This window comes from Hermetia illucens, chromosome 6, assembly GCF_905115235.1.
Source record: "Hermetia illucens chromosome 6, iHerIll2.2.curated.20191125, whole genome shotgun sequence".
Lineage (NCBI taxonomy): Eukaryota > Metazoa > Arthropoda > Insecta > Diptera > Stratiomyidae > Hermetia > Hermetia illucens.
In genome coordinates, this window is record NC_051854.1 from 4606519 (window position 1) to 4628389 (window position 21871).

Below are 21871 nucleotides of genomic sequence, written 5' to 3' on the forward strand. Positions count from 1 at the left end.
GGTGGGGTTGGCCAACCAGAAAGTAGCAAGATGATATTAAACCCCTCTCCCTTTGAGGCGCAATAACTTTAAGGTTAAGTGCTGGCTGCGATTTTTACCCTGATTTGGAGAAAAATGACCTTCCCTCCACCGGGGGTAGCGGTGAAATAAACTCTACCGTTTTGACATATATTTCAACATCGTTTCGGTCAAACGTTTCAGCTACTTCGATAGAGAGGAACGAACAAACGATCCTTGTTTTCCTTGAGGATGAAAAGTAAATTGGATCTATTATGGTAAAGGTGCAGCCCCAAAATACAATAGTTTGACAGAATCATTCTTCAAGATTCTTTGTGGAGTATTCTTATACAGATAGCATTCTAGGTGGCTATATCAAATTTCGCAGCGAGGTTTTGATGGAAAATTTTGCAGACATAATCAGCAGGGTTGGAATCCTCACACCGCCGTAGGAAATACGTAAGTGTTCTGAATGGAGGTAAAAATATACGACTTGCGGTTTCGTCAGACTTTGCCTCACCTCTGACCGAAGTAATTAAAAGGTGGCATTTGCTCCCTCATATTAATTCAAAAACACGACATGTGTATGAATTATAATGAAGACAAAACCCGCCTTGAAAAATTCAGGTCTAAACTAGAATTCCGTTTGAGCTCCCAGTGAGGCAACGTCTGATGAGTTGCCTCTGCCCTGGATGAAACCGCAAGTCATATACTTTTCCCAACTCGGCCCAAGAATGAGAGTTCCGTAGACCACAAGAGTGGAAGTATGCTGCTTCCCAAGTGGTCCGGTCGACATAGGAATCCCTCGATTCTCAAACAAAATTCTAGGTAAAAGTAACTTTTATGTGCTTCGTTTTTCTAGAGGAGCGTGCAATCTGTTGGATATCGTGGCCCTAATTTGCAAACCGGCTAGCTCCACTTTTTGGCAAAATCCTTATTTTATATGATTATAAAAGAAAATTCAAAGAAGCATTGAAACAATCATAAATACCTGATTATTATTATTATTCTGTTAAGGGAAAGTCGCACCGCGTCCTTGAAGAACTATTGTGCCCCTTTTACTGGTTATAGTGTACCTGTTGATCATAGTATCTCAAGCAGGCCTGTAACCGTTAGGAACTTTAGTATGTTCCCCACTTCCAGAAGTTTCAGCTTTGCATCTGGTATTAAGTGTTCTTCCAGATGTATCGACCTACTTTGCACAAGTGCCGGACACGTGCATAGAGGTTTCGTCCTCCTCCTCACAGAACCTGCAGGCAGTGTCCGTAGATATCCCTAGCTTCCCTAGGGAGGGAGGTTCTTTTTAGTGAGGTTTAAGCAATCCTTTGTGCGCATGGGTTCGTATCCCCCAATAAGCACCCTGGACTGCTCCATCCCTGGTAGGCCCGCCCAATATAGTTCCCTCAACCGTTTCTCTTCGTTTCTTAGATTCATAGCCATGAAATCGTTTCCGATTCCACAGAAGAGTTCTGGCCCGTGTAAAGGCATCCCTGCTCCCTTCTTGGCTAGTTCATCCGCTGCCTCATTGCCTTCCAACCCAGCATGGCCTGGAACCCAGAGTATCCAGACCTTGTTGGACGAGCCGAGTGTATTCAGTCTCTTAAGGCATTCCCATACCAGTTTAGAGTTCACCTGGTTGGACCTAAGTGCCTTGATCGCTGCTTGGCTATCGGTGAGAATAGCTATGTTCTGCCCCCTGTAGTTCCTTTGCAGATTAAAGGAGGCACATTTGTCTATGGCGTAAATTTCCGCCTGGAATATGCTAGTGTATCTGCCCATTGGCTCAAAGTACATTTTCCTTGGACCAATGACAACGGCACCCGCTCCCACTGCTGTGAGGGATCCGTCAGTGTACCAAGTAATCAGTTGCTGGTTTAAGCCGTATGTCGCAGCCACGCTCTCCCAGTTTGCCTTGTTACTCCAACGTGTTTCAAACTTCTTATCGAAGTGAAACCTCGTTGTCATGTTGTCCCTCGGTATCAGTAATTCGGGATACCGCCTAGAAAGGAGATCAATCTTCCTTCGATTTAGGCAGCTCCCCGCCTCACTCATGCTACCGGCCATCCTGAATATTGATCTCCTTGCCTGCATCTGTATGTGCAGATGGAGAGGGGTTAATCCCAGAAGGATCTCCAGGGATGCCGTTGGGCATGTCCTCATTGCCCCACTGATACACACGCAAGCCAGCCTTTGGAGCTTATGTAATTCCCTGGCTTGTGTGCTGAGTTGGGTTCTTTCTGCCCAGATTACCGCTCATCATAATCATTGGTCTTACTATTGCAGTATATATCCAAAGTAGTATCTTCGGGCTGCAACCCCATTTTTTTCCTGCTATGGATCTGCAAGTCATCAGAGCCCTCGTGGCTTTCCGACATGTGTCTTCCAGAGTAATTTTTGGTCTAGCGTGATTCCCAAATATTTGACCCCTGTTTCTGGTTTCACCTCCATATCATGTAATGTTATGGCTTCAAGGTGATCCAGCTTACGCCTCCTAGTGAATGGTACTATGGTGGTTTTGGTTGAGTTGATCCGCAGTCCCACCTTCCTGCACCAGACACTAGTAACCCTTAATCCAGTTTGGATTCTATCACATAGGATATCTTCATATTTGCCCCTACAGATTAGAACAATGTCGTCCGCGTAGCCCTGGACTTGTATTCCAGTATTAGTTAACACGTCCAGGAGTTCATCCACTACCATACTCCACATCAGCGGCGATAGTACTCCACCCTGTGGACAGCCTTGAGTGGTGTTCATGATAATAGAATTTGTACCTGTTTGTACCTCTATTTGTCTGCTTTCTAGCATTTTGCCCATCCAGAATGCCAGGGTGTTTCCCACTCCTTTGCGGCTCAGGGCATCCTGTATCTCTGTGTGCGATGTGTTGTCGAATGCTCCTTCGATATCCAAAAACGCGCACAGTGCAATTTCTTTTGTTTCTATGGCGTCCCGTAGTACCTCTGTCAGCTGATACAGAGCAGTTTCAGTTGACCTTCCTGCCCGGTAAGCGTGTTGACAGTGATGTAGGGGATTACGCTTTAGAACGTTAGTTCTAATATAGTTGTCTATGATCTTCTCCACCGTTTTGAATACGAACGATGTTAGGCAGATTGGTCTGAAAGATTTAGGGTGAAAAGGATCCTTTTTACCCGCCTTCGGAATAAAGACCACTTTTGCCCGTCTCCATGCCCTTGGTATGTAACCCAGTGCTATGCTCCCCCTTACCACCCTCAGAAGAGACTCTAAGATAATTCCTAGGCCTCTTTGGATAAGTGCTGGGAAAATGCCATCTGCTCCGGGAGATTTCATTGGTTGAAAAGTTCCCACTGCCCATCTTAGCCTAGCTTCTGAGCATACCTGATAAATAACTGCTAAAAACACCGTTTAAACGGCCTCACAAAATTCAGCTAATTACATCGACACAATTATTCGTACCCAAAGGAGCTAACTCCCTAATGCGATTTTATTTAAATTTTCATAGTGTCTCATTGAATTTAGTGTTCGTGAGTGGTCAAATTTACACATAATTATTCTCAGTAAAAGAAGTATTTTTTGTTTCGTTTAGATGCTTTTTTCAGATTGACTTTGAAAGTGTTTGGGTTAATTAAGGCCACCTAACTCCTTCTAGATAAACAAGTTTTGTCGAGCTCAGAGAATGATCAAGTTAGTTTCAAGGAAGCCTAGAAGCGAGCTGCCAAATTTCTAAGCGCCGTAGTAGTATATTCGAGGATAATTCTGAAATTGAGATGCGGATCAAATTGAATTAACTACGATAAACCAAATGGCTGACGCCCCCAAGGGGTGCCCTGTTTCCATCATTCTGATTCATCCTGAATGGGAATATATGGCTGCTCTATAAAGATTTTACATATTTTTTTAAAGATTGCGGGGTCCTAACTCCGCAATCACTTGATATCGGACCGGACCAAATGGAGAGCAACTTACTTCCTCTTTTTTTGGTCCACGGACCCCTCGTTTAGGGCTTAGCGCCCGAACTTTAAAAATATTAGGCGAAGCCGGCTTTACGGTATCTTACCAGGGCAGAGGAAAGTCGTCCGACGCTGCCTCACCTCTGCCCTGCGACGGCTGGTATATGGGATACTGTTCAGCATTCTGCACGCAAATGTCATATACTGTATGATCCCCTCGAGTTGTTGATTGATGAATTATGCAAAAAATATCGCTTATAATTCCTATAAATGCTATTGCCTCGTAAAACACTACGCAATTAGTTAACTCTTCGCCTTCTTTTTTTTCTTCACGCTCTTAATCTGGCCTGCATTGACTTTGCTCCAACTTTTTCCATAGGAAGCGCTCTGGCGGAAGGCTCACTCTCAAGGATGCTGCCGGTGTACTTGTGCAGCTCAAGGTTTATGTCTCTGTTTTCCTGTAGTTGAATATCTAGCATTCTTGGGACCATTGAGGTCTTGTAGGGCCTTTGGAGGTGCCTGGTGCTGTTATTTGGCCTCACGCCAACACTGGTGGCTCAATGAGAATTATTCGCATATCATTGTGGGAGATGCTTGATAAACGTTCTTTTAAAACCTGTCTTTAATCGTCAATGGATCTTCTCGGACCGTCTAGTCTAGTTGATCTCGCATTTGATTGGTATGCCCTTTGATGATCTTTCCGCCATAGTTTATCGAGTAATTAAGGTCATCGAGGCATTTTATGAAAACATTGGCATTCGTAAGCTTCTAGGCAGCTTTACTTGCGATGCCATCATTTTAAGGTGGCTCGGTTTGTTCATTCATGGCGGGATAATAAAGTACAGTGAATTTGCGGTATTTGGTTCCACTTTCTTGTAGGAACATGTTGAACCGTGGTTTTTTGGCTTAGATTCCACTTACGAGAATGCATAAGCTGCAAATACCAGGACAAAAATTCCGATCCTAGCGCCTAGCAGTTAATATTATTACTATTGCTTCAAAATATTTGCTGTAAGCATTGTAGACGCGCAGGGATATCTTCTCCCCCATATGTCCTGTAAAATCAATGTGTAACGATCCCCAGGGTTGAGTTTCGTAGCACTGTGTATATGACTTGATTCTGTGGTCAGCGCCAGCATCAAATTCCTGATTAGCAGACAAAACACCGGACCACAGCTTTCATCTTCAGGGAAGAAAACAGGAAAGGAAGAAATCCTAATCTAGATACAGAATATTTGCTGCCAATCTACTTTACAATATGAAAAATCATTCGTTTTAATACACTCATATATTGGCAAATAAGAGTAATATTTGCGGCTTGAATGCCATGAGCATTATTAAGAGAGGGACACCATAGCAAATTGGATCCTCATTCTTCTTCAGGATTTAGGTGAACATGAGGTATGACAGAGAAAGCTCCCGCTGTACTTTGGCATCTCTTGCCCATAATGAATGCTTCTTCCTATGAGAATAATAATAATAATCGTTGGCGCAACAATCCATATTGGATCACGGCCTTGAAGTATGTTGGAGCACTTCATTCAAGATCGTAACAGTACACTAAAGGATTATAGTACCCTGTAGGAGGCAATGTGGTCAGCATTGCACTCGCCCGAGATTATTACCCTGATTTGACTCAGGTACTCATTCACAGCTGAGTCGACTGGTATCCGACGTCATATCACGATACAAATCCCACTGTCACCGGTGAGATTTGAACCGTGACCTTGCGTACGATACCCTCTTATGAGAAGTTCAGAGGAAATGAAGACACCAGAACTTGCGATGGAATCAGAGTGTTCTTTATTTATGTTCTTGGGACGCATAACACTTCGTTGGCTTCTCAATATATGGTTGACAATTACTCTTACGCGCCATCGTTCAATCCCTTCAGAGCTTTGCGAGTTGCTTGCACTTTTCTGCTGTTCTGTGTTACATGCTCCCGGGGCGACCCACTCATCGTCCACTTTATGATGCATGGATTCCACTACATGGCGTAGCCAGCAATGGAGTTCTCGCCCCTCCTTAATCAGTAGCCTACCAACTGCCTCTGGTACCTTTTGATCAACTCGCCCACGAGCAATTGGCCTGTGCATCGACGAAGTTTTTTATTCGAAATTATATCAGGTCAGCGTGCTCCGATAATACATACCAGACAAGTATTGACGAAGAGCTGAAGCTTTTGAATAACAGTGGTGGACATCTTCCATGTGCTACCCCCATATAGCAACACACAATGAACTTTGGCCCAGAACGGTCTCATATCTTCACTTTCTTCACTGTCTTAGTATCAAGACAATTGCATTTCCAGATTCTAGACAATGCAGCGAAGACGGATCTGTTAATGCATCGAGAGACATCAAGTTCAGTGCCTTCGCCCGTAGAAACAACGCTTCCTAGATATAAAAAAATTTGATAAACGCATTCAAAGTTCTGCCCATTAATGCAGATAGGAATAGTATGATGACCCGTCAGACTGAGCGTCTTGTTTCGTTGGTGTTTACCTTCAGTCCAACTCTACTTGCCTTTCTTTACAAATACAGCGTCAGTTGGCCAAGATCCACAGCTTTGTGAAAAAACAGCGTAGCGTAGTCGAGCTATTTGAAGAAAGTTATCCTGGTTCACTTATGTCCCCACAACATCCAGGCAGCATAGAAAATGTCACTTATAACACGAAAAAATAATATCCGTGACGAGGTACAATGCTGACGGACTCATTTTCGGACTTCAAATTTCTCTGAGATTTGCAGCAGCACGTGACATTTTGCGCCCTTATACTTCGCCATGTTAACTATTAGTTACTCCCTTGAGCACCTCACACAAGGAGCCATTCAGGATGCACTCTCTTTTAATGCTGTCGAAAGTCTTCTCGAAATTAATGAAGAGCAGGTGAAGCAAAGATTTAGACTATGTGCATTGTTCCAAAATGATCTGCGGAGAGATTGATGTGGTCAATGCAGGAGGATCCAGAGTGGAAATTAGTCTCCCTTTGTTGATCAAACCTTCGAGGCGTTTCTTAATACGTCCCAGCATTATTTTAGCTATTATCTTTGCAATGGCAGTCAGCTTGCAAATACCCCTCTAGTTGTAGCACCCAATACGAGGGACCTTTTTTGAAATCTTAACGATCATCCCCTTCTTCAGTTCACTGGGATTTTCGTATAAGTCGAAGTAACAGATCTGCAGGAACAGCGGTGAATAGCTCTGCGGGGAGACCGCCAAGCCATGCAAGTTCTTTCGGGATGCAGTATATGGTTCTGAAATCATTGCTATCTGGAACTGCGTCTGTTTCCGTGAGCGACTGCTGGATCATATAAGCGGTCGATATTGAATTTGAGGAGTCGCAGCTCTTCCTACGAGAAGTGGCGGAGACAACGCGCAAGGCCAATGTTAGCGTTTCTTTGGTTATTTTGGGAGTTGCTTTGTGTAGTTTAGTTTTGGGTTTAATCAGCTCACCGTTTCCCATAAGGTTGCACCTGTTTATCTTTCCGTCTTTGATAATTTCGCTAAAGTTGTTATTGATTTTCGACAGGTATTAAACTGTCTCGGCGTTTTCTGTTGAGTTTTCAGATTTCTAAGTGGCTTGAGAAGTACGCTGTTGGCGAAACTCGTTCTATGTGACCTATCTTGCTGCAATTTTCGCATTCTTCGTCGAAATCGTTAGATGTATTTTAGCGTGACAAAATTTTGTAATTGCTTCACCTTCCAGTATCCTCCTCCACTATATTGGAAATTTCCGTTGCCTGACCTGGACCACAACCTCGCATCCTTCGTTTTTGAAACCTGTGCTCAGGTCATTAAAACACACCTTGCGGAAGGTGCCAGTATTGACCTAACACTAGATTCATGTCTACCGGAAGGGTTGCCAGCAAAAGTAAAGTTCTCCTGGAGGGAGAGGGGCGATCTCCCGAATACCATCATTTTACTTCGATCAAGCCCAGAATGTCCGGTCGCTATCGGTGTTTTTAATTAGTTTTTTAACATGTTAGATATCGCCTTCTCTTTGTAGTTAAGTCCAAAATTAATAGACCATTAGCTTAATCCCAACTACAATTTTATTTTAGTTTTTTAAATAATGGAAAATGACAATTATCTAGGCCTGAATTTAATCTAGTGCCCGTGGACTGCTTACTAATATATTGGTGTGAAGTTGAGTCATTTTCCTTGGCCGTTTCAGTATTTGCAGATCGGTGGGGCTTATTTTATGGCCTCATTTCACGATATGCTTAGCCACCATCGATTTTGTAGATTTTCGGTAGTACTTAATAGCCACTTCTGCCTCTTTCATATGTTCCCTAAATCTAGTGGTTACCTGCCTTTTTGTCTGGCCGGTATACACTTTCGGATATTCTGCGCAACGATATTATGAATACCATTTCACCTAGAATTTTGCGGTCCTTTTCTCTAGAAAGCTGGAATTTTTGCTGATATAATCTACTTGATCCTACCAACGGTATGTTGAACATTTTTAATGTGCGTTAAAGGTTGAAGGTTTTAAGAGGTGGCGTTTATCTTTTTGGTGTGGTTGATGTCGATTGTTGGCTATACAATGTAGTGAGGTTGCTCTTTTCGATCCTTCATGCATGTTCCTGACTCAAGGTCTCTATAAGAGTGGTGTTGTACCCATTCTTCCTTGCAGTGTTCATAATATACTGTTTTCCTCTCTCGAAGTCTTCCTCTGCGAGTGAAATTGTTAGAAAGCTGTAGATCATTGTGCCGTAGATTGCCATTTGATGTTGGTAACTATGAAATGAAATGGTCGGAATTGTCTGCTGTGTGCTGGTAGCTTTTCTGTAAATAGAGGTTCGCCTCCCTCTGTATGAATTAAAATTATTTCACATTCAGGAGAAAATATTTGAAGAAAAAGGAAAAGCAAAAACCAAATAATTTAATCGCCAGAAATAGCTCAAGATTACACTTATAGTCTCTTTGTTTTGGTTTTTTTATAAAACGTTATGTGTTTTGGAATTGTCTGAACACCTCACCATTCCTCAATGTTTTTTCAAAATTCAATTAACGAATTTCCAAATATCTGAAGCGAAATCTTGCAAATAGTTTTAGTATAAAATATATAAATTATTTTTGTACTTAAACTTGTGCATTTACTATTCCGACAATTCTCGTATTTACGAATATTTTTGATGATAACAAAACATATCAGAAAGGTTTAATCATGTCTAGAATCTTCCCTTCATATTTTCAGTCATAATTTAAAACACATCAAATTTCTTCGCCAAAAACTTTAGCAGTGTACATGCAATTCACTTAAAAAGTCCCAGCACCAATCGGAATTTTTCTCTGACATTTCTGGAAAGAAAAAATCCAATTGTCAAATTCCAAATTGCTTGATTGTGCCTGATTGTTTTGTATGTTGTGTTTCCATGTTCCCGCTCGTTGCGGAGTCGGTGTTGGTTTTGTACTGATTTCAGTGTCAAGAAAAGTTTGTTTTTGAGAATTGTGAAAACTTGAACACTCGGCAAACTGTCGTTCATAACAATTAAACTAATTAACGTGAAAGTGTAAAGTTTGCGGTGAATACGCGAGGTAAGTTGAGTTTCAGGTTATGCCCCTGTTCGACTTCCCTTTTCCCGCCTTTTTAAGGAGCATTTGTCGTTTACAATCGTGGCCGGGATTAATTTTGGATTATTTTTGCTTTTTAGGACGCGAGGATTACAGCACAATGACATTAACGAGCAATTTACAGAATTTGGTGGTGGATGCGGTGGACGTTGTGGAATTCAAATTGAGTGAGTAGAAAATTTTAGTTTGAGTTCGCGTTCAGTTTCGAAGTTTGTGGGGGTTTTGTTTGCTTACTGCAAACTTCTTGGTTGTGAAACTGATTAAGGTCTAGCGAAAACGCTAGCATTTTATAGCAAGGTAGGACGTTTCTACAAAGAACTTTAAAGACCAGCAATTGGTCCATATTGTACGTTTCGGTTGATATTTCACGTGTCAAATATCCAAGTTGTGTGCATGATATTCCCTACCAAATTCCGGGATGTCTTACAGAACACACTTACTGCAGTGATTTCCGTTCCATTTCTATACTTTGCAAGAATTGTTTCAAAGGAAGTCTTTCAGGGTTGGCACTAGTTTCGGTTTTTTGCTCACTCACCTGTGTAATGCCTGCTGTTACCGAAGCCAGCCTCATACATGGCAAATCCAAGGATTAGGAACAATTTAACGGTTTTTCTTGTTTCATATGAACGTGGTATACTGCGGCCAAAGAATATTTCTGAAAAAAGATTTTCCAAAGATGTGTTTATGAACATTTTTCCAAAAAACTAGAGATTTTGAGCAACAGTTCTTTTGCAAAGCTTCAATGGATAAAAATGTTCTTTGTCAGTGAAATCGTCGCTCATGGATCCGCTTCTTATTAATGTTCTTTGTTTTGTTCTCGCGATAATTGGTGATCACGATCAATCGAACCAAAGCGGCAGAATCTTGACCATACGAATTTACGGGATTCTACTGGAATTGTTTTCCATACTTCTGCACAACGATTGCATGCTTAACTAGTTGCCGTGAGTGTTGGGCGTCGAGGAAGACTTGCAAGTTCGTCTTTGATTTGTAGCCACATTTGTGGGGGATTATTTAAATGCCAGCAGGACAGGTTCTATTGTACCTCTCGAGAGTAGCGGCGTAGACCAAGAACACTAGAACTCCCGTCGTTGGGAGTTTTGCTAATCATTGGACGGGTAAGTCCAGACTCAGTTTTTTCGGGCTTAATGTATCGTCTTCTTTACGGCTCGTAAAAAAAAAATGAAGAAATCACGTCGGGATTATGCTGTGACGCGGCAGGATTCGCGACATTCGAAATTTAATCGGAGTGAGCTAAAAACATTTGGCAACGACAACAACAGCAACACCTCCGCCAGGGCGCCTGAAGTTCATCCACAACAATCGCAGACTCTGGAATTGAAGGAACGATACCTCCTAGGTGTGTCAGCGCAATTTCATCTGAGGAGTCCCGACGAAAAACCCAACCAGATCCGAGACTCAACCGATCGCTTTGTGTTCAATTGAACCTGTGAGTCGCCGCCGAGGGGATTCTTCGAAACGTCCCCGGCTTTTGATCTTCGGCGAACTTGCAACCCGCCTCGCCTACTTGGACGACAAACTTGCCCGTCCCGTGCAGATCGTGGTGATTGGAGACTGAACCCAAATAAAGGGTTGGCAGCGAAGTAAAACAGTAAAAATCACGGAATGCACCTCGAGCCCAGATTGTGACGAGGTTACTCTCCGCTAACCATTTCGTGATTTTGCTACATTGTGTGCCCCGTCCTTCCCCGCCCGCTCGGAGGATAACGTCCAGTCGCAGCCCATCATAAGTTCCAACCGAAGAGCAGCAGCTGCAGCGAGAAGCAGCACGAACAACCGCAGCCCAGCACAAGTTCCAGCCGAAGAGCAACAGCTGCAGCAGCACGAACAACAGTTACAAATACAATATTTATAATTGAATTCGTCCATAAAAATAAATAAAAATTAAAATCGCCACAAGAGACGGCGTCGAGGTGCCGAATCTTTCATCGGTGGATCTCTTTTCGCCTGCTTTCCGCTCTTTTGGCGAGCTTTCGTAGTTCTTGTTGGTCTGCGCATCAAGCGTTCACTTTGGACTACGTCGTTGGCGTTTTTTTTTTCGCTCGTGCGGAGATTTGAAGGTGCGGCGTGCCGTGTCGATTAGGGCTTTAGCTGAACCGGTACCACCGCGTTTTCGTCACAAATTCGCGTCGTAGCTTTAGCTTTTTGGAATGTCGGTTGACGGCAAAGACGCGGCAGGTCCATCGGCCGCGGAACCCGGAACTGTGGTTCGTGCATTCGGAAGCACAGTTCCAGATGTCCGGGATCACAACGGACGCGACTCGCTTCAATCACGCGGTGGTCGGCCTGGACGAGGAGTCCATCGTGCTGGTGTCCGACGTAGTGAAATCGGCTTCGTACTCGCCACTGAAGACCGAATTGATCAGGCGCCTGTCAGTAAGTGAGTCGGCAAAGCTAGATAACTTGCTGGCAGGCCTAACGTTGGCAGATCGAACTCCCAGCCAATTGCTGCGCGAAATGAAGCAATTGGGTGGGAGTAAGATCGACGACGAATTGATGAAGTTCCTTTGGCTGCGTCGGCTCCCGGAAGGCTCCCAGGCGGTCCTAGATTACGAAAAAAGATTTATGCGTCTTATGTATAGAAGTTGTAACTTTAATTATTTACAAAAATTAACTCGAATTAACAAAAATCGATCCCAATACGTTTTCATAATAATAATGTTAGCTATAATGTGTAAAATAAAGTTGTATTAACTAAATGGGTATTAGCTAAAATGCCTTGCAGGGGATTAACAAAGTGGAATCAGGGAAATTCCAGGAAACACTACTCTTTGAAAGTAGTCTTGTTTAATGAGTATTTTTCAGGTTTTTCGACAAATAATTTAGTGATGTACTGGGGCGACAAAAAGTGAGATATCACTGGTTTTCCAAATATTTAAAAAAATATAAAAATCTCTGAATTGTTTTTAATTTATTTATTAAATTTACATGTTAAAAAATATACCTTTCCTTACATTAATATTTGTCGTAAGTCTTTTCATTTCATAGTATGCAACTATATCCATCTTGGGAAAATATCTCAGAGTTTCAAATATGGTCGTAGTTGATCCCACTCCGTTCTCGTTTAATTACAAATTGAAGATTGGTTAGTATAGGTTTCTGGAGCACTATTTTGGTAGTCGCAGGTCCAATGTCCGTCGAAGACTCTAGATATCTATAAGAGATTTCCAGAAAATTTTAATTTTCTTTTAAAGCCTGGTCCGCTTGCGCCAGCGGCTCCAACAAAAAGGCAGGAAATTCGCGGGCCGGCAGCAGTACAGGCCTGTACGCTGTGTCAGCGGCAGTACAGTGCGTCGGTGGAGACGATTTCACCATCGGCAATGCCTTTGCCTTTGATGTCCCACCACAGTATTCCGCACCCAATTGAAACCGCGCGGAACATGCCAATGGGATTACTGGGCGAACCTGAAGCTTTATTGGAGCGTCCCCTGTTTCGGCGAAGGCTTTCAGCCTCGATAAGCAGAGCCATTTGGGCTCGCCCCGATCGTAGAACTTGAACGGGCGTTCCCCTTGCTTTAAAAAGGACCCTCATATGGTGGGTTCAGCGGCCTTCGAGGAGCGTCCACCGTAATGAGGACCTGTGAGCATGTCTCAGGTCGCTTGGGGTATCGGCCTCCAGCGACGTGTGTCGGGAAGATGGATTCGACCGCGGTTTCGGAACTGCGTCCCTGAACAGGCACCGCATGCTGGAGTCGGTCAACTCTGTTCTAATATCCAGCACAGGGTCGGCAGGGAGCCGCAGATTCTCCCCGTATACCATCTCCGCGGAGCTGGCAGTGAACTCATCTCGGCGATCTGTGCGAAGGCCTAGGATCGTCAGGAGCCATTAAGACGGCCTTTAGTGTCCGGTGCTAACGTTCCAGAATCCCATTGGACTGCGGATGATATGTAGTCTCTCGGCTCAGGTTTGTGCCATAATGTCAGTCAAAGATATTTTTCCTGACGGCTTGAAAGAGGTTGGGGGGTCTAATAAGGTATTGTTTCGCAAGTCCACCAGTGTTTCGCAGTGACACAACAAGTATGCGCCTAAAATGGGGATGCTAATGTCCGCCAACACTAATCGCCACGAAAACGTTCGGCGCAATCCTAGACTCACGTCCACCTGCCTGTAGCCGTACGTGCGGGCAGGAAAGGAGTTCGCGGCAGCTACTCGCTAGTTGCGATATCAAGGTGTTTGGACGGGGTACGCGGAGGTGTCGTTCGTTTCGACCGGAAACAACGCCTGCTCAAAGGGTGGAATATTCTAAGGCGACGTGGTACTGCGCACCGAGTAGCCGTCGTCGAGGCACCTAGCAAGCCTTGTTTTTTGTTGCATTGAAATTGTGTCGTTTGGAAGTAGACCTCGATCGTAACTGCTACCCAACGAACGCAAAGTACCTGTAGTCCAGGTTCGACAGTGCGTCCACAAGTGTCGTCACCATTGTTTTCAGATTTTCCATTTTCTGACGTGTGTCTAGAGACTTCTGCAATCACGCGTACATCTCATAGACCTTATCGTGGCGAACAACATCTTCAACTATCCCGAGTCCGCCCGGTGCAGTGCCCTCCAGGAATCAACAACTCTCAACCAACCTTATCCTCACCCAGCTGCCTCATTTCTCGAAGCAACTGGCTGGGGGTGCAGTCGCGCTTCCCCGCTTACTGACAACTGGCATATGAGTTGTTCCTTTAGCCTGGCGCAACAGCGGTCCTTCAATACATTGCTGACCAATCCAATGCTCTCCTCGTCGAGAACAATCAATGTGTGAATAAGTGCCGTCTGTTGTGATGCCTGCAAGCGCAAATTGGGAGACAGGTAGGGCTAGCAAGTGAAGCAGAGTCGGCGCACCAGACCCGACAACCGAAACGAAGAAGAAAAGAGTGAACTCACGCCCCGTCGACGCAACAAAATAACCCAGCGGCCACCGGAGCATTTGTACGTTCTGTGTGGAACTGCTTGCTTTGTACCGGCATAGACTCGACTGCAGGCATCCGCGGAATGAGCGTAAGTTCAGAAGAACCTATCATGCAGAACTGTCAGCTGTGACCCTGTTCCGATCGTTGCAGCCTATGCGCCGGCGTGCAGAAGTACAGTGCGTCGGCGGAGACAATTTCGCACTGGCAATGCACCTCCGATGTGCAGCCACACTATCTCCTTCAATTAATATCGTAATAGTAGTATTGTTTGTTTCACCTTCGCTATTTGGCTTCCATGACCTACCTTGGATAAAAGTGGGAAGTATTATTTTTTTTAGATGGCGGTATTAGTTTTTGGAGCAGTTCCCGTAGAGCGGTAATATTTGGTTTTGGTAGTATTCCCCATTAACAGTACCATTTTCGTCAATGATGATAAACTCGAATTTGCCAATTCACTCGATTTTCGTTGGAGACTCTGTTCCGGCTCCAATTTTATCCTTGTCTAGTATTATTATTGTTTTCTTGTCGGCAGATTATTCACACATGTTGCCTTTCACTTTTTTCGTTCTTCCTTTCTCCTGTAACTTGTTGGGTCCACAAAAGTGCGGCCTTCCTTGGAACATCGAGCTGCCCACTGATATAAGTGATATTGTTGCCCTTTCAACGCAGAGCATGCATTTTTTGCCATGTCCCTTATGACAATGCTATAGAGCATCGAAAATATTCCTAAAATTTAAAAAAAAAAGTGGATTTGTTATCAGTCTTGAAAAATTATCATCAACCGCGCAACAACCGGTATTGGGTCTAGACCTGTTTTAATAAGGAACTCCAGACATCCCGGTTTTGCGCCGAAGTCCACCAATTCGATATTCCTAAAAGCTGTCTGGCGTCCTGACCTACGCCATCGCTTCATCTCAGGCAGGGTTTGCCTCGCCTTCTTTTTCTACCATAGATATTGCCGTTATAGACTTTCCGGGCTGGATCATCCTTATCCATACAGATTAAGTGACCCACCCACCGTAACCTATTGAGCCGGATTTTATCCACAACTTGACGGTCATGGTATCGCTCATAGGTTTTGTAAGGGGCCAAAAATTGTTCGGAGGATTCTTCTCTCAAACGCGGCCAAGAGTTCGCTATTTTTCTTGCTAAGAACCTAAGTTTCCGAGGAATACATGACCAGTCCTCAAGATCATTGTCTTGGTCAGTAAGAACTTTGACCCTATGGTGAGACGTTTCGAACGGAACAGTTTTTGTAAGCTGAAATAGGCTCTGTTGGCTGAAAACAACCGTGCACGGATTTCATCATCGTAGCTGTTATCGGTTATGATTTTTGACCCTAGATAGGAGAAATTATTAACGGCCTCAAAGTTGTAGTCTTCTATCTTTATTCTTCCCGTTTAACCAGTGCGGTTTGATGTTGTTGGTTGGTTGGTTTTTGGTGCTGATGTTGCCACCAAATACTTTGTCTTGCCTTCATTGATGTGCAGCCCAAGATCTCGCGCCAATTACTGGATGCTCGATCTGGATGAAGACAGTTTGTACGTCTCGGGTCGTTCTTCCCATGACGTCGGTATCGTCAGCATAAACCAGTAGTTGGGTGGACTTAAAGAGGATCGTACCCCTTGCAGAGTCAGGTTAAAGAGGACGCATGATAGGGCATCCCCTTGTCGTAGACTGTTGCTGTTGTCGAATGGTCTAGAGAGTGATTCTGCTATTTTTATCTGGCCTCGCACATTGTTCAGGGTCAGCCTAGTCAGTCTTATCAATTTCGTCGGGATGCCGAATTCTCTCATGGCCGTATACAGTTTTACCCTGGCTATGCTATCATAGGCGGCTTTAAAGTCGATGAAGACATGGTGCAACTGCTTGCCGCACAGAGAAAATCGGATCTGTTGCTGAATTGCCTGGAGTGAAGCCTCTTTGGTATGGGCCAATGATGTTCTGGGCGTATGGGGCTATCCGGCCTAGCAAGATAGTGGAGAATATCTTATAGATTGTATTCAGGAACGTGATACCTCTATAATTGCTGCACTGCGTGATAATCCCCTTTTTATGTATGGGAAAGATAATGTCTCGTTGTCAGTCGTCAGGCATTGATTCGCTGTCCCATACTTTGAGCATCAGTTGATGAACCACTTGGTGTAATTGGTCGCCTCCATATTTAACCAATTCGGCTGTAATTCATCGGGTCCTGGTGGCTTATGATTTTTAAGTCGACGAATTGCACGGACTGTTTCTCCTATACTTGGCGATGGCCGCATTGGTCCGTCGTCTTGAGTTGGCGGGACCTCCAACTCGCCGATGTTCTTGTTATTCAGTAGCTTATCAAAGTACTCAACCCATCGCTCCAATATGCCCATTCTGTCGGAAATCAGATTTTTCTCTTTGTCTCCCTGGATGAACATCGAGGCGTGTAAGGCTTCATCTTGCTGACTTGTTGGTAAAACTTCCGCGCCTGGTGCGGTTGCTCCCTGCACTTTTCTAGTTCACAGACTTGTTGGTTCTCCGTGGCTTCCTTTTTCCATCTGTGAAGTTCCGTGGCTAGCTTACATTACATTATATGTTTGTAGCCGTATTTATGATAATGTTCTTCAGGAATTTGAGAAGATCATTTGTTGATGCTATCTCCAGGACCTCTGTTGACTGCAGTTATTGCGAAATACATTTCCCTCTTATAGGTGTCGCGGAGGGGTGTGTTGTGGATGGCTTCAGTGTTAACTCTCACCTCATTGTCAGAGGGGATTCCGGGTGGTGGTGTTATTCGAGCTCAGAGCACCTGGCCAACGAGATAGTGATCCCAGTCTATATTGGCCCCCCTATATATTCTGACATTCATCAAGGCTGAGAGATGGCGGCATTCAATCAACACGTAGTCAATTTGGTTAAAAGTGGTCCCATGTGAAGAGGCCCATGTATGTTTGCAGTCCGCGCAAACCAGGTAATTCCAACAATAATTTCGTGTGACATACATCTCTATGTAAGCTATGGGAGCCGACATATCGCCTAAATACGGGCTCCGTCCCTACTTGACTGTTGAAATCTCCAAGTACGATTTTGATATCATACTTGGGACAGGCTTCAAGGGTTCCGTTCCATGAGAAAATGCGCAAATCGTTAACCCGTTGTTGTTGCCGGGTTCGTCATTTTGAAATCCATCCTGTCCGAGGCTTCTTCCTTGGCTTCGTAACATCGATTTTCCGTGTACGGTTGTCAGCCCTACCCGACCCCCAATCTGGAGGATCAGTTGGTATTTTTTCGTCCCGTTTTTAGGTGCGGGAGACTCGCCTTCATCCTTCTCTGTTTGCAGCTTTTCATGAAAAAAGAATTCCCAGCCATCGCCACGTGGAGGTGGAGATTGGGTTTGGTAGTAGATCTGTTGGTGTTGGTTCAGCATTCGTTTCCCAGGTTTTATGTTCCATCGTGAGTACCAATCCACGTTTCGCCCTGGGACCTATACTACCCTTTGAACGTCCAGCCCCGATTTGGTTGGATTTATATTGAGTCCACATCTTGCCCTAACATTGCTCCTGTCCAATATGCGTAGAATTTCGTCCAATTCCTCCGCTCACAGCTCTGGCCGAGTGACTACCTCCCAGATCAGATAGGATTATCCTGGTCGTTAGCATGGGTACTATCATGTGTTAAGACATTCCTCGGTTCTTAGCATGGATGCTATTCAATACGTAAGAAATATCGACAATATTATCCTGGTTAGAGCTTCGTTGATGGTTTAGTAATAACGTTATTAAATTTTCCCTTTATAAATCCAGGAAAACAGCTAGGGTATTTTTCTTGTAGTGTACCGACCACTTAGTTGTGCCAATTACCTCGTGAGGAACAGTTTCCGTGGATTTTCCTTCGAGGTAGCCGTTCTGAGATGATGATGATCATCTTTAAATGGATGTCCACGAAGCGCTCCGATTGTATTTCGCGGACCAAGGCCATAGAGAACCGGGGAGCCTGGGATGAAAATTATATGGGTCTATGGTGTAAATCATTCGGGGCATGTTATTATCCCTTTTTCTTTTGTCTTTTCTTTGAAATTTCTATTACGGGCCCGGGAGTCGCATGAACCCGCCTTTCTTGGATTGCGGTACGTATTCGAAAGAAATAGAAACGACGCATCCATTTCTTGCTGTTTCTAAAGAATGACTGGCATTATGCCATTTGTTGCCGGAGATTTATGTGCGGAGAAACTGAATTTATCCTCGGTAATTACTGATTTGTTAATCGTACAAGACTGGGGCTGCATACCATTCTAGCAAGCCTTTGACGAGGTGCGTGAGTCCTAGCAGCTACACGGTCTCACCAGAGGATTCCGTTCAGATTGGAAATGTTTACAGTGGGATTTAGATTGATTAATATCGAACTGTGATCTGAGAGGGATGCATGGGCAGACACTCTCCAGTACTCCGCCGCTAGACCCGTAGATATACAAATAGTTGCATGGATGTAATAGATTCCGTAATGCACTTGTAAATATGATATCTTAATCTACGTGGTAAACATGCTAGCACTTTTCAATTTCACAATGGGCCCATGTGTTGTTCCCGTTAATTCGACAAACATGATCTGATGCGTAGGATAGTAAGCAACGGGCGATTTCTTTAACAGCGTCACGAAAACTCAAAGATGCGTACCAATGTTAATTTGGCAAGCATGAATATGTATATATTCTGGGTCAGTTTACTTACATCTTGTTGGCGCCGTTTTGTTAAAAATCCTCCTTCAATCCTCAATTAGATCTCCGCCTGTCGCTTCGACTATGGGGGTCATTGGTAGCCGATATACATTGCGCTTTCCTGGGTGGGCTGTTCTAGAGCCTGAGATTAGGTAGAATGGAGGAGTTGCTCCACCTAAAGGTTTTTCATTTTTTTCCGTGATTTTAGCAATTTCATCATCTCATTAAGGACAGTATTGGTTATATTGTCGTAAATCTTTCTTCTTGACTTGACGCCAGCCTCTTACAAACCATACATTTTTAAATACCAAGGGAAAGTCGGGATAACTTTTAACATAAAACGATGTATCGTTAAGCAATACAATTACCCTGTTACCGATACTGTCTGCAATCAAGAAACCACAAATCGCACCGTTTTCATCTGAAACTGTTCCTCATACCAATCCCAAAATATTCATCCTTTGCAAATTTATTTTACAAGACATAAATATACCGGAATTTTGCTTCACATAAAATATTTTTTTCCAGTTCGCAAACGTGAAGATGTCGATTGTGAAGATATTGCCTTTCCTCCAGCCATGGCTCATCAAATTTTCGGCGAAAATGAGAATATTTTTGGCTACAAAGACCTTCAAGTACGTCTCATGTACACAGCCGGACCTCTGGACATATATGTTGGCATAAAGTATCAGCAACGAATCGACGATTATCTCAGTGATGGATTAAAAGCGGATGATGTAGTTGGAATTATAGCTAGCAAATTGCCCGATGGATGTTACTACACCAATATCGATGAATTTCTCAAAACCCTGGCTAAATCTGAGACCTTCAAACCGTTCGGTGAGAAGCGTTGTGAATACAAACTGCAGGACAGCTTCGGTGTTGACCGACATTTCGAAATCTATCAATGTGATATGATCGATAATAAATTCAGCAAATTTTTCGAGCGATTACAAACGTTTGTTTTGTGGTTTGTCGATGCTGCTTCGTATATTGATATCGACGACCCGCAGTGGACTTTCTTTATATGGTAAGTTCGGACAGCTATTTAAGGTTATTTTTGGATTAAATCCTGTCCTTCCGATTTAGCTACGAAAAATACAAAGAACTCGACGGGAACTATCATTACGCCACAGTTGGTTATACCACCGTTTATAAGTACTATGCATATCCGGAGAATATGCGTCCACGCATAAGTCAAATGATGATCTTGCCACCATTCCAGAAATTGGGAATTGGGGCGAAGTTCATTGAAACGATTTACCAGTACTTCATTGGCGACTCCAAGGTAATCGACATCACAGTAGAAGATCCATCAGATGAGTTCCAAAGGATTCGAAATTATGTTGATGCAAAATTATGTAAAGATTTGCCAGCATTCAGTCCGACTGTGATCAAGAACGGTTTCACGAAGGATATGGTAAAGGAAGCACGAGAAAAGTACAAGGTAGGGACAGAGTAGGAATATTTCCTTCTCTAATGAGTTTACAAAATGTTTTACAACAAATTCTTGAAGTTTTAGTGAAATTTCCGATTGAACTGTTTTAGTTGTTAAGTCGTGACTTTCCGTTCCAAACTATCTCCTTCCAAACGAAGAAAAACTTGGAGGAAATGAGCTTCAGTTTGGGTCTTTCAACCTTTGCTTTCTACTTGAAAAGGTAGACGCCCAAGATGGGTACTCATTCATAATATTCTCCTTTCCCAGATCAATCCACGTCAGTGTCGCAAAGTCTACGAAATTCTTCGGTTAATGCACACGAACATCCATAACGAAAAAGAGTACAGAGAACTTCGCTTAGATATCAAGAAGCGACTGAATCTTGTCTACTTCAAACAACTTCGAGATATTGAGAAAATGACAAAAGTAGGAGTGGACACACAATGGATGACAGCAACACTGCCCAGTAAAGAGGAGCGACTTGAACAGTTACACAAGGAATACAAAGAATTGGAAAGCTACTATGAGAAAATTATTAAACGCTTGAAGAATCCATGAAATTAGAGGATTTCTTGCTAATTTGTGAATCTTTATGTCTGAAATTGAGAAGAAGTTATTTTTAAGAGTATTTATAAAGGAGTTTGTTTAATTAATGTTCAACATGTGAATACTAATTATAATTTTTTTATAGATTTGTATTGTTTGAGGACTTTCAACGATTGGATTTAGCATTTTTTTAGGCAGATTTGTTTGGTGCATATTGCCCTGCTGGGAGATTAGACTTCGATATTTCGCCCATTTCGGATGTATTTGCTCATTGGCATCGCTCAATATTAAATGTCAGTAGATATAAGTATTTTTACCACCAATGTCACCAGCAGAGTTGAACAAAATCATAATTATAATTTGAAGGGCCCTCGTCTGTGCCACAGGTGCAGTCCTTCCTTCGCCTGTTCACAGCCAATCAAAAAGGAAGTGCATCCGTTAATATACAATTTTCTTCTCATTTCTTCCTTTTTTAACACCGCTTACCTTTTCCAATATGCTCCCCAAATTTCCTTTTTCCTATTCTTGACATTCATTTACATCAATCATTTAAAATTTAAAAAACCATCAAAAACTTACCAAATGTTACCTTTCTCTAAAATTTCTTAAACATTTATAAATTTATATACAAATTGTATACAATAATAATGCCGAACATCCCATGATCGGTCAAAAGGGTACATTGACCTTGTATTCAAACTTGACCGGTTCCTATATTTCAGAATGCAGACCTAGCGGTTGGTCTGGTTGAGGCGAGTGAGGATGCATTTTTGTTGCAGA

The 21871-nt window shown here is 43.2% G+C and overlaps 1 protein-coding gene across 1 annotated transcript; it reads left to right on the forward strand.

Moving 5' to 3' along the window:
- The first annotated feature begins 9258 nt into the window (after positions 1-9258).
- On the forward strand, positions 9259-21237 carry LOC119660314 (histone acetyltransferase type B catalytic subunit). The gene is made up of 5 exons (XM_038068789.1): positions 9259-9470; positions 9587-9673; positions 19636-20137; positions 20197-20554; positions 20813-21237. The coding sequence occupies exons 2-5, from the start codon at positions 9607-9609 to the stop codon at positions 21101-21103; spliced, it is 1218 nt and encodes a 405-aa protein (XP_037924717.1). The 5' UTR covers positions 9259-9470; positions 9587-9606; the 3' UTR covers positions 21104-21237.
- The last annotated feature ends 634 nt before the right edge of the window (positions 21238-21871 follow it).

Excerpts from the sequence above, each read along its gene's own strand:
- LOC119660314 (XM_038068789.1), top strand. The coding sequence starts at position 9,607 with ATGACATTAACGAGCAATTTACAGAATTTGGTGGTGGATGCGGTGGAC. Across the intron at positions 9,674-19,635 it reads CGTTGTGGAATTCAAATTGA|TTCGCAAACGTGAAGATGTC; the intron begins GTGAGTAGAAAA and ends ATTTTTTTCCAG. Across the intron at positions 20,138-20,196 it reads CAGTGGACTTTCTTTATATG|CTACGAAAAATACAAAGAAC; the intron begins GTAAGTTCGGAC and ends CTTCCGATTTAG.